Source organism: Neurospora tetrasperma (genome assembly GCF_000213175.1).
Source record: "Neurospora tetrasperma FGSC 2508 unplaced genomic scaffold NEUTE1scaffold_4, whole genome shotgun sequence".
Classification (NCBI taxonomy): Eukaryota; Fungi; Ascomycota; class Sordariomycetes; order Sordariales; family Sordariaceae; genus Neurospora; species Neurospora tetrasperma.
Window position 1 is genome coordinate 3,307,058 of NW_009799102.1, and position 14,866 is coordinate 3,321,923.

A 14,866-nucleotide genomic window follows, 5' to 3' on the forward strand; every position below is an offset into this window, starting at 1 on the left:
GTGGTGGTGGAGGTGGAGGAGAGAAGTGGAAACGAAGAAAAAGGAAATGTGATGGATCCCTGAAGCGACTAGGATGGGATTGGACTCAGATTGGGCCTGGGTTGGGAACTGGGTTGGATCGGAAGGAGTGCTCTGTTGAGAGGTCTGGACGGAATGAGGTCAATATGGGGGGGCCCACAAGAGGACCTTCAGTTTGGATCCAACAGGGGTTTCAAGTCTCTGTGCCCGTCCCTCTGTCTCTTGTCTTTTTGTGGTGTTGCCGACGCCGTTGACGACAACGACAACAACGACGACGACAACGGGTGTATTACTGTGCTGTACCACATGGCTTTCATCTCTTTTCTCTTGCTGTCCCGCTCCCCAGATCACCTCAAGTGTCTCTGTTTGACGGGATGGAAGCACCAGGAGATCGGACGAAGGCATCGACACCACAAGTTATAAAAACGACAAGGAGATTTCAGTTTGACAGTCCAGTGTAGTGAGTGTACTGTACACTGGCCTGCAATGCCAATCACTGCGTGCAATGTCAAAACGCCAGGCCAACGGAGGCAAAGCGCCGTGGTGGTTGATGTCCTGCACAATGCACACACGCACTCTTGCTTGCTGCATCTCCAATGGCCTGCAGCATGCACTCCGGGCTGCAGCCAGGCGGATTTGATGGAAGGAGGCCCATCTGGGAAACAAGCGAGAAGAGACGTGGGAGAGCCGATGGTCTTGTCGAAGCAAAAGACGCAAAAAGACTGGGGCTCGGGAAATAAAGGTGGAGGACCAATGGCACCCCAGGCCCAATGACCTACCCCCCAAATGCCACCTCAATGGACAATCTGACGGAAGGAACTCATCCAGGCCCCTTCAGGGCAACGCTAGCGGCATGTTCGCTGCTGCACCACTGCTGCAGGAATTGTTGTGCGTACACTTCTGCCGGGATTCAGAAAGTTAGCGCAGTGAATGACAAAGTGGCGGCTGCTTCATTCTGTGTACAAAAGATAGACGGTATTTTGGCTGTCTGGCTCCTAAATACTGTATGGTGGAAGTACCATGCTAACCTTTTATGTTCTGGCAAAGGCGTACCTGCCATGTCCCTGCATCTCTTAGGGGAGCCCGTTAGGGGTATCATCTGAGTCTCTCTGGGCTTGTCCGAGACAATTCCAGCTTCCCGCCGGGGTATCCTATACTTAGGGGCCGCTTGTAAGCATTGGCAATTATCAGAGGCCGGGGAGGTATCCGAGACACCAACCGCAAGACAACCATCTCATTGACCATCTCTGCCCGGGATCACGGAAAAATACATTCCATCCTTTCCCTGATGGGACATTCACGATCCATCATTCTAACCTCTTGTCTCTCTTTTCCCTTTCCTTTCCTCGGTCAGAGTGTGGCCCCTCTCAAGCCCCTCTTCTTCCCCTCCACCTCACCTTTTCGACGCTTGCTGGCGGGCCCCCCTCTTCGTTTGATTCAAGGCATATCGGGTGGGAAGTTGCAGTGAAGTTGGATCAAGCATTTGGTTGCCTTTTCACAGAGAGACGGCGGCAACATGGCAAGACTCCACCATCGCCTAATTCCAGACTAGATAAAAACAAACCAACAGCTCGCCGCCTTGCCACGTTTTCCGATAGGCAGTGGCGCTTCACTTTCGCTCAAATTTTCAAGTGAGTCGTTTGCAATTTGGAAGAGGTAGTGATCGTCACTCGCCCCCCCATGGCCATTCGAGTCCATTGTCCCACCCACCACAGAGGCCATTCCCACAAGCCCATGGCTCGCGATGCTACCCTTTTCGAGAATCCATCATCGGTGCTTTGCCTATGCTGAGCCAGTGCGCCGGGTCCCTGAGAGGATCGCTATGCATATCGTTTCCACTCTTTTCGATATATCCGTCCCCGCAGTGTTCTCTAGTGCTATCTTGAAGAAAAACGAGAGCCGGCGATGCTTGTCCACGATCGATGAGCTCCTCGGCAGGTTCAGGCAGGATCGTATCCATGTAGTGTAAAAGCAAATCCAGTGGGTAGTGGGTGTGCTCGTGTGTTGGTTGTTCGACTTCAGCCTGTACCACGCCTACAGTATCACGGCGTCCAATCTATACGGCCACTTGTTTCATGGCGTGAAGCGGTGAACTTGGATAGCTGACAGAGGCCTCTAATATAAGCTTCGGCTGAAACAAGCCACAACGAAGAGAGTCGGACAATTGGTCCTTTTAGTGTACCCAGCTGCAGCTGAAGGCACAACTCCCAGACCGTGGGTGGGATCTCGCCGGAATCTCATCGTCCGTGTGGCCGTCTCAAAGGCCCGAACGATACACCGATACACAGGTGATGGGCCTCTGTTTGTTCGCATGGACGACAGAGATGGCGTTTGATAGGGTAAGGTATAGTGTCGGAGATGAGTCCCGTGCCCTCCAGCTTTTCTTCTTGACTGCTAGCTGCCGCTCGGCATGACAATCACAATCGCGACATGGCGACACCACCACAGCCGACCCTTGTTCTTTCGGTCCAAAGAGAGCCGATAAGAGTTGGGTTACACTTTTCAACAACCTACCGTCAAAGCGTGGTGATACTGGCGGCTACTATAGGTGAGGGGTCTGCTATCGGACCACACTTGACAAAGGAGCCTCCAATATCGCCCTTCTGATATCCCGAAATGCCCCCAACGGTTGATGCCACTTGGTTGATTGAGCCGAGTACACGCCCATCCAGACCGAACGGAGAGCAGGAGAGGGCTTCAACCAACCAACCAAACCCGCCTCCAACCCACATGGCGCACAGCATGCCGACTTTAAGTAAGTAGACGCCACTACAAACGGCCGAGGAGGAAAGAGACGATGTCTTCGAACGGTCGATGGAAAGAAATCACTCACCAAAAACTACGACAACGAGACCATTCCAAAAACACACCTCGGTCGGCATATTCGGCTGAATACTGTTCCCCTCCTCCGGTCGCCTTGAGAGAGAAAGAGAAAAAAAAAATTGAAAATCAAATGCAGATTGCGCGATCCACACTGGCGGACAAGACCCGATCAACCCTCCCGAGATTGAAATGAATACCCCTGGCTAGTCCTCATTCGGACAAGCCGTTGCATTCGCTTGTCCGCCCGCCAGCAGTGTGATGAGTGGATGACATCCAAGCCAACCATCCATTCATCACCCACCACGTTGGTCGGTTGGTGCGGGGGAATTAGTGAGTAGTGACCCGAGTAGTCCGAGTCGCACAATGAGGCAGCTCCGACTCTCCGAGACCTTGAGATTTGCGACGTCGATTCGATTAGAGGTGAAAGTTTGCATTGACTTGGGCGTTCGTATACACTATATGACAGCTTTGAAACCTCCAGCCATACGAAAGCCTCAAAAGGCTATCAAGCCAAATGCTATGTGGGGACTGTGAAGAGGTGAGCTCTCCCCACATTTTGTTTTGGATTCGGAGGCAAGACAATCCCGTCCTCACTCGATGATAGTCTAGCGTACAATGGAAACAATGGGTGACCCGTGGTCCAGAGGAGGCATTTCAGTCGCTGCAGTGGATGGATGATGCCAGTGCAATAATTCCCCAGTGGTTCCCGCACCCGAACACAGCACGCAGCGGGACGGGAGCTAAAGGCGGAGACTTCCGGGCAGCTTTTGGCCACTCAGGCTGAAGCAAGTCTGTTATCGATAAGAGAAATGTCCGACCAAAAAATCCGCCGCGATAAGCTTGGGCGACGGTTATCGAGCTTTGCGACCTTCAATCGCTACATCATCACTCAACACTCAGTTCTCATCATCAGTACACTATTTACTATCCTCGATTTCAGTCTCGATCGACACATTGTGGCATTGTGAATTGCTCAGCATAACCAGTCAATCCTCCTCTTTACCTCTACACAACCATCTCTAGTCACCATGGCCGACTCGGTGCTCAGCACCCTCTGCGGAATCTGTCACGCCGAACCACCCAAATACAAATGCCCGCGCTGTCTCGCCCGAACGTGCTCATTAGCATGTACTCAGAAGCACAAAATTAGAGCTGACTGCTCTGGCGTCCGCGACCCTACCGCCTTTGTCCCCGCCACCCGTCTTCGTACCACCGCCGGCATCGACCACGACTACAACTTCATCTCGTCTATCGAGCGCGCCTGCAAGCGCAACGAGCAAGAGATCGTCGAAGTCCGCAAAATCCTCAGCGACAAGGATATACATCCCCAAAACGAGGACAAGGCTTTCGTCAAGGAGTGGCACGGCGACGAGTTGCGCCATGTCCCCGTCGGAACACTGCCACCACCGAGCTGGAAACAGCACAAGATGCAAGAGGAAGGCGCATGGATATCCGGTTTCAGCAGACTAGTACGCCAGAGGCTGAGGAAACTCAACATCGAGGCCGTGTCCATGCCCAAGGGCATGACAAGACAGCGCGAAAACGAGACCTCGTGGAACCGAAACAACCAATGCGTTAACTGGCAAGTCGAATGGCTTCTTTTCAACGTCCCCGGTCTCCCTACGACTGGCCAACAACAACAACCACACCGAATCCTCCACAAAGCGCTCGAAAGCAAGCCTCTCAACCGCGCCTTAGCCGAAACCCTCGCCTGGTACCGCAGACGCCTGTCTCGACAAGCTCAAGAAACCGAAACTCTCCCCGATCCCTTCGACCCCGCCGGCGAAGACCAGCTAGACGCCGACGGCCGTCCCCTCAAGCGCCGCAAACTCGAATCCGGCTTCGCTCCAACGAAATCCAAGAAAATCACCGAAATCATCGCCTCTCCTTACCTCTCCTCCCCACCGCAGAACCCGCTCACCTCGGCCTGGTCCACCGACTCGCCCTATACCATGCAATACCCCCTCACCGGCGCCTGGTCGCAAACCGCCTGCGACGGCTTTGCTTCAATTCCCAAAACCGACGACGAGGAAATCATTGACCAATCCCGCTTGTTGGCGGAATGGCGTTTCTTCTTGCACAAAACCTGGGCTCCTACTTCCTCTGCTTCTTCTCAATCCGGGCAGACGAAACCCAACGGCAAACTGCTGATCCCGCTCAACGCGACCAAGAATTTCTCACATGCTCTGCGCGGTAGGACGGTGGTCGAGTTCCCGACTGTTTACGTCTTACCGCCTGGTGGGGACTTGCCGGAGGGATTTGGGTATGCGGATACGAAGAGGAGGAAGGAGAGAGTTGCGAAGATTGTCAAAACCGAGGCGGGCGAGGAGGGAGAGTCTGCAAGCAGTTCGTCGTCGTCTGACTCTGACGCAAGCGACTCTGATTCTTATTTAAATGAGTCGTCGGATGAGGGCGAAGTAGAGGAGATTTCTTCTAATAATCCTAATGGAAGGAAGAGGCAGTTTGGATCGCAACAAGCTGCGTTCCGAAGGGATCAGCGCGATCAACGCGGTGGCAGTCGAGGTGGAGGGAAGTGGGAGCGGGGTGGCCGTGGCGGTCGGGGCGGCCGCGGAGGGAGAGGTGGTGGTGGTGGAGGGAAGAATGTCCGCTTTGAGACTACTGAAGACCAGGGGCAGACTGAAGAGGGTGAAGTGGGAGGAGGAGAGGTGGACACGGTAGCGCTAGAAGCAGCTGTCAGGCAGGCTGCTTCTGGTGACTTTGACGTCATCTTGAACCGCCGTCCGACCCGGGAGGCAGCGGAGGACGGCGAAATCAATAGCGACGGTGACGAAGTGATGGCCGATGCTGATACCGGGTACCGCGGGGGTCGCGGAGGGCGCGGCGGACGCGGTCGTGGCCGTGGTGGATCCCGTGGTGGAAGAGGTGGTCGCGGTAATTTTCAGCAGCGAGGCGGTGGCAGAGGCGGCCAGGGACATGGAGGTCGTGGAGGATTTGGAGGCGGCCAACAGCAGCAGCAGCAGAGGATCAAACAGGAGACTGAAGCACCTACCCATATGGGCGTGAATATGGAACTTGACGCTCCAAGGCAAGAACAACAGCGTATGGCGGAGGAACCACCACAGCAGAAGAAGCCTGACACAGGCAACAAGGGCGGTGGCGGTGGACTCGGTGGACTTGTCAACTACGGGTCCGATTCCGAGTAGTATTTTGGACTTGGACTCGGATCGAACAGCAGAAGAATCTTCTTTAGGTAGATCTATCTACCTGGCTTTGTGGGGTGGACAGCGAATATATATGGATGGATCGATGGATGTATGTCTTGATAGCTCCAGAAAAGAAGAGGAATCGTATAGGTAGATGCCAGTAGCGGAACTCATGGCTTTGCGTGTAGAAACATAGTGTAATGGACTTGTTATCAGCTTATGTCTACCTACCTCACTCATCTTCTGCCTTTGAAGTGTATGGGGAAGCAAAAAAAAAAGTAAGAAAAAAAGTACTAGAAAGTATGAGGACAGAAAGTAGCCCAAGCATAACCTACCTGTCTGAACTGTCTTCACAGAAGATGAGTAAAAACTAGACAACAAACAAGATCGGTAAACCACGCAACAGAAATTGCATACACATCAACACGGACATAAACTAGTATGGACGTTGATGCTTTCATTTCGAGTGATACTTCATATGGATCAACTTCACTGAATATCCGAAGCCTAGGTCAATCCAATAAAGAAACAACATCGCAAAGAAACAACTCTACATACTCAAGCTGCCTTCACAGTGTCATTGGCAGAAACTGGACAACCAAGACACGATTAGGATTGGAAGTGGTTGACTTGGACATTGACCAAATGCACTTCATGCCAGAAGGGATATCAAAAGGATCAAGGGAGAAGTAGCTGCGACTTCATTCAATAACGTATGATGCTATGTCTTGGAAAAGGCGACAAATATGTACCCAGTAACGATATGGTATCATATTCTTGCATCATGAACAGGGCAAATTGATTGCACGAGTTGGTGAGGTAGGGAGGGTTTGATGGCTTTGATTATCCCGACGCAACAAAGGCGTCCTTCAAGTCAACCTGATGGCCATGTCCTCCAAGTTCATCGGTTTTCATGTGTCTGTAGGGCAGCAGCTTAGCTTGCCTCTGTCTGTCCAATGCCAGTCCCGCTGCGCTTCCATCTCAAGGGCAAAGAACCCTTCCCATACAGACCATGCTGTTATGGATCTGTGTGCATAATAAAATACCAGTCAACCCAGATGATGCCCCTGGTCGCATCTATCCAGTGATTATCATCCTCCATGCTGTGATGGCTGGAGGGTAAAAGACGTTGCGCGCTGTTTAGCGACGATGGCCGTACTGCGGCCAGTCTCAGCGAGAGTGCTGCTCACTCCTCCGCTATCACCTTGATTAGATCTGGAAAATCACTCTCGCTATATGGCCTGCCCTGGATCGTCCCAATTCATAGCATCATGCCACAACTCCCAATGAAACTCCGGGCTACAAGCCTTTGCCTCCGTTCAATAAAATCATGCTCAGTCCCAAACCTAGAGGCTTCGAAAAAGGAAAACGTTCGTTCACAACGCCACAGAGCCCATCAAATATTGGGCAAGTCACGAAAAGCGAAATTACTGTGCAGCGGTCGGCGCATCACGGCGAGGGAAGCCATTGCTCGCACCTCGTCCACCACGGAAGCCACGGCCGCGACCACCGCGACCACGGCCTCTGCCACCGCGAAAGCCACGGTAGCCACCATCAACACTGCCTTGACCGAAGGTCTCGATGTTCCTGCGTTGTTCCTCTCCGCGCCACTCACGACCACCCGGCTTTTGGCCATTGTTCTCAGCTCTATCCTTGGCCTCACTTGAGATGTTGTCAAAGAATGACTTGCTCTTGTTGTAGGCTTGCTGAGCAACACCAGAGACATCGGCAACAGCTTCCGGAGCAGCCGCTTCGATTGCCGGCTCCTCACCAAGCGGAGAACCAGCGATGGCCTCCTTAACAATATCTTGCTTGTTGAACTTGGCATTAGAGGACTCGAAGTCAAAGTCAGAGTCAGGGACTTCAACCTTGGCCGGACGGGGACCACGCGCACGACCACCGCGGTTCGCAGCGGCGGCGTTATAGCTCAAGGGGGCGCGAGAGGCGGTAGCCGTCGCAGCGGCGTTAACGTTCATTTCGTTAACCCGCTTGGTAAGATTGTCAACAGCGGCGGCGGTCACTTGCTGCTGTGTAGCGACTTGGCCATCCAGCTTAACCATGTTAGCCATGGCAACAGCGACGGCCGCTCTAGCCTGTTGAGTCGCGTCACGCAACTGGGCCGCGCTCATCGGTCCGCTTCCAATTTCACCGGCTGGCTTGGCAGATCCAGCCGCCGGCTGAATGGGTCTCGCAGTAAGGGCAGCGGGAAGGGGAACAGCAGGAAGAATCTGCGAGGGACGAGTGGTGCTGCCCTTGGGACCAGTAGGGATGGTCTTCTGTTGGGGAGAAGGACCAGCAGGAGCAGTATTGTTTAGAGACGCAGCAGTGGCCTTGACCTCTTCGACAGTGGGCTTTGAATCGTTTGGCAAGGAGGGGGCGCCGGAAGCAGGCTGCTGACCAAAAGACTTGGGTACTTCGGCAGACAGCTCATGCTGCTGGGGTTGCTGCTGAGGCTGAGAAGGCGTAGACGGCTTCTTGTCACCCGCGGGACCAATGGGCGCAGGCTTCGGGCCAGGACCCTGATTGCTTGGGGTCTGGTTCGCAGACTGGCGACCTCCCTGGCCCGGAACGCCAGCCGGAGCGACACCAGGACCAGGCGGGTAGGGATAGTTGTTCCACGGACCAGGACCGTGGCCCATGGGGAACTCCTGACCAGGGGGGAACCATCCGGGAGGGGGAGGATACGGCATGCCGCCGAACGCATTAGGAGGAGCACCAGCGCGGCCCCAGCCACCCATATGAGGAGGATAGTAACCGAAGCCAGGGGCGCCTGGAGGCGGCGGCGGGCCTTGGTGGCCGGGAGCACCGATGGGACCGGGGGGTACAGGACCGGGTGGGCCCGGGGGTCCAGGAGGGCCAGGAGGGCCAGGAGCAACATTGGCCTGACGAGGACGAGCCTAAGCATTCCATGTTAGCGACTGTGGAAGCCAGTATAATGAGGATGAAAAAGGGTATGGTTGAACCACAGATCAGAAGGAAGGCAACGGAAATCTCAACATTGTTTTTGCGCTTTTCAGACAAAAGTAAAATTTTACATCCGAGAATATTTCATCATGGTGTGGGCTGGGTAGGTGGAGTGACTGGCAGGAATGGAGACTTACGCCGAGGATTGCGGGATCATCAGGCATCGGAGGCTTGTTCTCCTTGGGAGGCGCAGGCCCCTCCTCTATGCGAAGGTCTTTCACATCGCTGCCGCGGAAAACGATATACTCGTAAACCTGGTCTGAGGCGGGCACTTCCTCATCGGGATTGTGCTTGCGGCCCTCCGTTCCAAATGACCGGACATTCTCTAGGGAGACGGTAGACTCCTCCGAGTTGATGTTGTGCAAGGTACCGACATAGCTGAAATGACGGTCAGCGGGGCTGCCAAGCCTAGCAGGATGCAGAGGCTAGAGCCTACCGGATGTCGCTCCTCGATATCAAGGATATCCGAGAGCTAATTATCGCGCGAAACGTTAGCAAAGGAGGCATTGTCGGGGACAAGAGGAGGGTGAGGGAAGGCATCTAACACCATCAGGTGATGGCGCGGGGAAGAAGTGGCCAACATACCCAAGGAATTCAGACATTGAACAAAGCGCGCTGGCTGCAACAGCGTTAAATGCAGTATGCGCGTGTGTATGATGTGCGGTGAATAAAAAGAAGCAGAAGGCGAAACGGTTTTAATCGAGCCGGAAATGAAGAAAAAATAGAATTAAAGATCGCGGATCTTAGACGTGGAAAGGGAGTAAAAGACAACGACAGGAAAGTGTGCGCAGTGTTAGGTTGTCATGGCGGGGGTTTCATAGTTTGCATGGAGGAAGGAGGAAGAGGAAAGAAAGGGAAGGATTGGCGGGAGGGAACGAGGTAAAAAGGCAGCCAACCAGCGAAAACTCACCGAGTTCAGCCTCCTTGTTTCGTGGTGTTGTGACCCCACATTGCGCCCGTTGTCACCACTCTGGGCACCTTTCGGCGTATGTTGTCCCGGCATCCGTGCACCGCCACGGTGGAGGGCGGGAGGCTGAAATCGATAGCGGGGGCCGACCGACGGCAAGGTTCCATTCTGTCGGTCGGTGTTATGATGTACTCAGTTCGAGTTGGTGGCGAGTTGAGTGATTACCTCGATATACCACAGTAGCTCTCGTCAGTGTCAATGCCAGCTAGTCCTGTCAGCTTAACATTTGTTGCAATATGTCTGTTTCACGGCCATCGAATAACGACTCGAGACAGTGGTGGCACGCCGATGAAGCTAGTATTGTTTATTTGCGCTAGCTGTCGTGGTTTGTGATCTCGAGACTACGAGCTCTGTATGATATCATGACATATATATAGGATTCTAGACATAATATATTCGGTAGAAATCGACTGTACAATAACATCCCAACCATGCGGTATGCATTCGAAACCTTGTTGCAGCACTCCGGAACCTGCACGCTACCTTCTTGTTTATAACCTACGTACAACCTGCCATCTGCTATGTGTGACCTGGCCTTCAGTTGTTACTTGTTGGAACAAACATGTCCATCGCTCAGAGCTTCCAAATGGCAATCAATGCGGTCGAGTGAAACCACTTGTTATGCACAAGTAGGAAAGCCCAAGACTTTGTTTAAAAAAATAACAAGCAAGCTAGGTCATGAACAGCTGTCCACTTGATAATTGATCGATCCAGCTCTGTACATATGTATCATATATGATCTTTAGGTACCTAAGTAGGTCCCGTCTGTACTGCAGTGCTGGAAGCTCCGTCATGCAAACAAAGCCGAGGAGAGCATCCGTTGCCCCTGCCGTCGGTGTTTCGTCGACATCATGGGCTTGGCAGGTCCACTTTTATTATGCTCGGGAAGGTGACTCCATCGGCCACTCCAACTTCCGTTCCTTGACAAAGTTTCTGAAAAGGCAAGAAGCAGCGAGCAACTTGATTACACCAGCGAATTCAGTGAAGCTTAGCCGCTTGACAGAACCCAGGTGTTGCTCACCTTACACCATAGTTTAAGGCGTGCCGACCAAGTCACTCACCCAGGCAGTCGCATCATTAAGATCTTTCTCGGCTGGTGGGGTTATAAAGCCTTCGATTTGCCCCGCGGCCACAGTCCAGCAACATCGTCATTTCATTTATGAAAAGCATTCTCATATTCCAGCATGGCGACACGGCAAATGCGAAAGCTGCAGAAGCAGCAGGAGCTTCTCAGACTGCAGAATGAAGCAGAACGAGAAGATGACGAATCCGAGGACGAGCCCATTGTTACGAAGCCCAAGCCCAATGCTTTTGCAGGATTTGCCGCTCTTGGAGGGGGAGACGATGACGACGACGATCAGGACACCGAGGAGGAAACCAGAGAAGCCGAGGACGTCCCAGAACCGGTAGCCCCCGCCAAGAAGAGTAAAAAGTCCAAGAAGAAGAAGAAGAAGGGCAAGAAGACCGAATCACCTGCCGCGGAAAAGGAGGAAGAAGATGATCTGGATGAGATCGATCGCGTTCTTGAGGAGCTTAAGCTCAAGGACAACAAGAATCCTGTCTCGGACATCGCCACTTCTAATACTGCCAATTCGACCAGTCAAATCAACGAGCTCTTGCGCGTCAACTTTCAGCATCTCAAGGCTATCAACGAGATGCGCAAGCTGTTTGGCAGTGCCATTGAAGCAGCGCGAGCGGAACAGGCTGCTGAGGCTAACAGCCGTCAACAGCAAAGAGGAGCTGCTCGGCAGAACGTTGACCTCGAAACCTTCCTTTCGGTCCCGCCAGCAGTTCAGCAGCAGCTAGGAAAGAGGAGCATGTTTGAGACAGTGTTGCGCACGAATCCCTTTATCGAGGGCAAGAAGACGTGGCCTAGAGACTCTACTCGCGGTCTTAAGATGGTGCGTGTCACCGAGTCCTTCAACGGTGAGCCTGGTGTCGCCGAGTTTGCTTTTGCGCATGACAAGACATACGACGCCCTCGAGGGCAACTTCTATGGTCTCGTTCAGATGTACGATCCCATGCAACTCGTCTACTTCTTATCCAGGTACCCTTACCACGTCTCGTCGCTCATCCAAGTGAGCAAGGTTGCCCACCAAGACCAGAACTCGTACCTAGCCCACGACCTCATCGAGAGAGCCCTATTCACTTTTGGCAGGGTCAGTCTGAGTGACTTTCGCAAGCGGTTGGGAGATGGCACCGCAAGACTGGACTTCAACCGACCCGAAAACAGGCAGTTCTTCTTGGCTGGCTATAACCAGATCAAGAACCTGGTCCTCAAGGGAACCTACCGCACGGCTCTGGAATGGGCCAAATTCGTCCTCAGTGTCAACCATGATGACCCCTATGGCGTGCTGAACTGGATCCACATTCTAGCTATCCGCGCATACGAGGCCAAGTGGTTCATTGAATTGTGCAACTCACCCCTGATTGCCAATTTGGGCACCGGTCGCTACGTCAAGGCTACCCTCCCCTTGGCCAAGCTTCAGCTGAAGGATAACGCCGGAGCACGCGCTGCTGCCATCGAAAGCATCGAGGAACTCCCCTGGCTTTTCTGCGCCCTCTTCAGCGCTCTCAACATCGATACCCCACGCTCCGTTTGGGGTGTCCAGCCCCGGGATGACGAGGAAGCGCTACACACCAAGCTCTACGTCCACCTAGCCAAGGACATCTGGAACAATCCGGCCGCGATTTCCCTCCTGACCGAGGCCGCCAACGCTGCTCGTAAGGTGGACTTCTTTGGCCTGCCTCCCAGCCCGGTCGTCTCGCTCGCTACAGCCCGCTTCGTGTACTTGGACAACACACCCGAGCTCATGTCGGCCGTTCCGCGCAAGATGTTGCACACGGCGTCTCCCAATTTTGACTTTGACCCTCTCCCACCCCCAAAGGAGGACAACATCTTTTCCAGCCCGACTCAGAAGATGCCATGGAGCATTGCCGAGGGCGACGGCGAACATAGACAGACGAGGCTGCATGAACAGGCGCAAGCTGCGCTGCAGATGGCTAGAGCCCGCATGAACGAAGACCAGCTCCGCGCCGTGGTGGATGATGCTCGTGCGAGAATCGACGATCCTGAAGCCGACGAGGAGCAGCGCGGGGTGTGGCGGAGGATCGTGGATGTTTTGACGGGTCAAGGATGGACAGGCGGAGCAGGAGGCGTCGCGGAAGGAGGTGAAGGTAATCAGAGAGGTGATGTCATGCCTGGGGGCTGGGAAGATGATTTCGATGATGGATGGGGTGATGATGACTTTGAAGACGAGGATCACTGGTATGAGGATCAGCTTGATCCTGAGCTCGAATTGGAGTTTGGACCGGGTGGCACACCCAACAGGAGGGCGACGGTTGAGGATGCGGAGGATAGCGACGAGGAGGAGACTGCTCGGAGGTAGATGTTCCTCCGGAGAGTATCATTAGGGGAAAAGGGAAATAGATTACTGGAAGACTGCCATTTTGGACAGTAGTGTAGTAGCGAATTAGCTAAAGCGAAATGGCTGTCTCTATGAGGCAAATGCTGATAGAACCATCGGCTATTTCCATTCAGTGCAGGATCATATCAAAACATATCGTGAAGCACAGGCTATGTACCTGTTTCGCACGGTGTTAGACCGAAACCCCTAACAAACTTCTGAGCCTTCAATATTCCACAACGCATAAACAGCGACGGGCAACCCAAGGAGCAGCACAGGTATACCTAGGTAGTGTATGTGTCTTCACGTTCGGTTTGAGCCGATCAAGAATGTCCGGGATCACAAGACATGAGACAGTCTCGGTGAGCAAGTTTCAAGCTCAGGGCAGACCGTCGCTTAGTACACCGACCGAGGGTCCGTTGCTAGTGTAAACGCGGGTGGAGACACGAGTGTTACAGTCTGCGCGGCACTGTAAAAGCTTCGTTTGATGTGGCATTTGCAGCAAGAACAGAACAGTGTGAAAGCGGACTGACGCCATCGCGCGACGTCTCACGCACCTCTGCAACGACGGAAGCAACATGAATCCCTCCTTGGGAGATCTGCGGTTGACACGGAGTCCCCTGATACACCATCGCGAGATCATCTGAGAGGGGAACAGAGCGGCGTACCTGACAGTAAGTAAGCACCACGCAATGAGCAAATTATTAAGCTTGTCCTCCATCTTTCCTTCCGTATCAGTAATGCGTCTCTATTGCAATCTGTCAGGTTCGCTTTTTCGCCCGTATCCCCTGAAGCTATTTCGTTGTCTGTAGTTGTTCCAAGTTCCGCTCCTCCCATTTTGGCTCATTGCTATCCCAGTCGCGGAGCTTATTTAAAGTGCTGCCCCTCCCAACTCCAAGTCCGCGCTCCCTCCCCCCCCCCATTCCCGCGATCCACGAACACCTCACTTACTACTATTGTTGCACGTTTCCACACAACTGCCCCGCATCGCATCGCATTCCATTGTCGCAACTTGCACTTCGATAAACTGTCATCTGAGCACTGATATTACCAACCCAACAAACCCGTCAAAAATGTCCGGCTCCTACACCTACAAGTTCGATGTTACCATGACCTGCGGGGGCTGCTCCGGCGCCGTTGACCGCGTCCTCAAGAGACTTAAAGGTCCGTTGTCTCTGTCCATAGCTCCCCAAGGTTTCCTTCTTTAAATACATTCTGATTGCCGTGTCCGCCGCTCGGTACCAAAGAAGCATGCATAACTGACAATGACCAGAGAACGAATCAAACATTGTATCCTACACAGTCCTCCTCGATGAAAAGAGCGCCAACGTCACCGTCGATGACGAGTCCCCTGCCCTTTACGAAAAGATCCTCCGAACAATCAAGAAGACTGGCAAGGGTGTCAACTCCTGTGTGGAATTGGACAGCAATGGGAACAAGATTCGTGACGTGGATGTTGTGCTTAAGGACGAGTAAGGGCATACAGGCGAGAACAATAGACACGCATGGGGAAGACATTGGGA

General features: G+C 53.3%; 4 protein-coding genes across 4 annotated transcripts; 3 read left to right on the plus strand and 1 right to left on the minus strand.

Annotated features, from left to right (window-relative positions):
* Nucleotides 1-3,869: 3,869 nt before the first annotated feature.
* Nucleotides 3,870-6,005, plus strand: NEUTE1DRAFT_147442 (uncharacterized protein; the record flags this gene model as incomplete). Its single annotated transcript, XM_009854171.1, has 1 exon — nucleotides 3,870-6,005. One exon carries the CDS (start codon nucleotides 3,870-3,872, stop codon nucleotides 6,003-6,005), a length of 2,136 nt encoding a protein of 711 aa, XP_009852473.1.
* A 690-nt stretch (nucleotides 6,006-6,695) lies between these two features.
* Nucleotides 6,696-9,571, minus strand: NEUTE1DRAFT_130717 (uncharacterized protein; the record flags this gene model as incomplete). The annotated part of the gene is made up of 3 exons (XM_009854172.1): nucleotides 6,696-8,902; nucleotides 9,107-9,377; nucleotides 9,555-9,571. 3 exons carry the CDS (start codon nucleotides 9,569-9,571, stop codon nucleotides 7,433-7,435), a joined length of 1,758 nt encoding a protein of 585 aa, XP_009852474.1.
* Nucleotides 9,572-10,918: 1,347 nt separating this feature from the next.
* On the plus strand, nucleotides 10,919-13,405 carry NEUTE1DRAFT_147444 (uncharacterized protein; the record flags this gene model as incomplete). The annotated part of the gene is made up of 1 exon (XM_009854173.1): nucleotides 10,919-13,405. One exon carries the CDS (start codon nucleotides 11,121-11,123, stop codon nucleotides 13,323-13,325), a length of 2,205 nt encoding a protein of 734 aa, XP_009852475.1.
* Nucleotides 13,406-14,416: 1,011 nt separating this feature from the next.
* On the plus strand, nucleotides 14,417-14,819 carry NEUTE1DRAFT_45078 (uncharacterized protein; the record flags this gene model as incomplete). Its single annotated transcript, XM_009853327.1, has 2 exons — nucleotides 14,417-14,507; nucleotides 14,617-14,819. 2 exons carry the CDS (start codon nucleotides 14,417-14,419, stop codon nucleotides 14,817-14,819), a joined length of 294 nt encoding a protein of 97 aa, XP_009851629.1.
* Nucleotides 14,820-14,866: the final 47 nt, after the last annotated feature.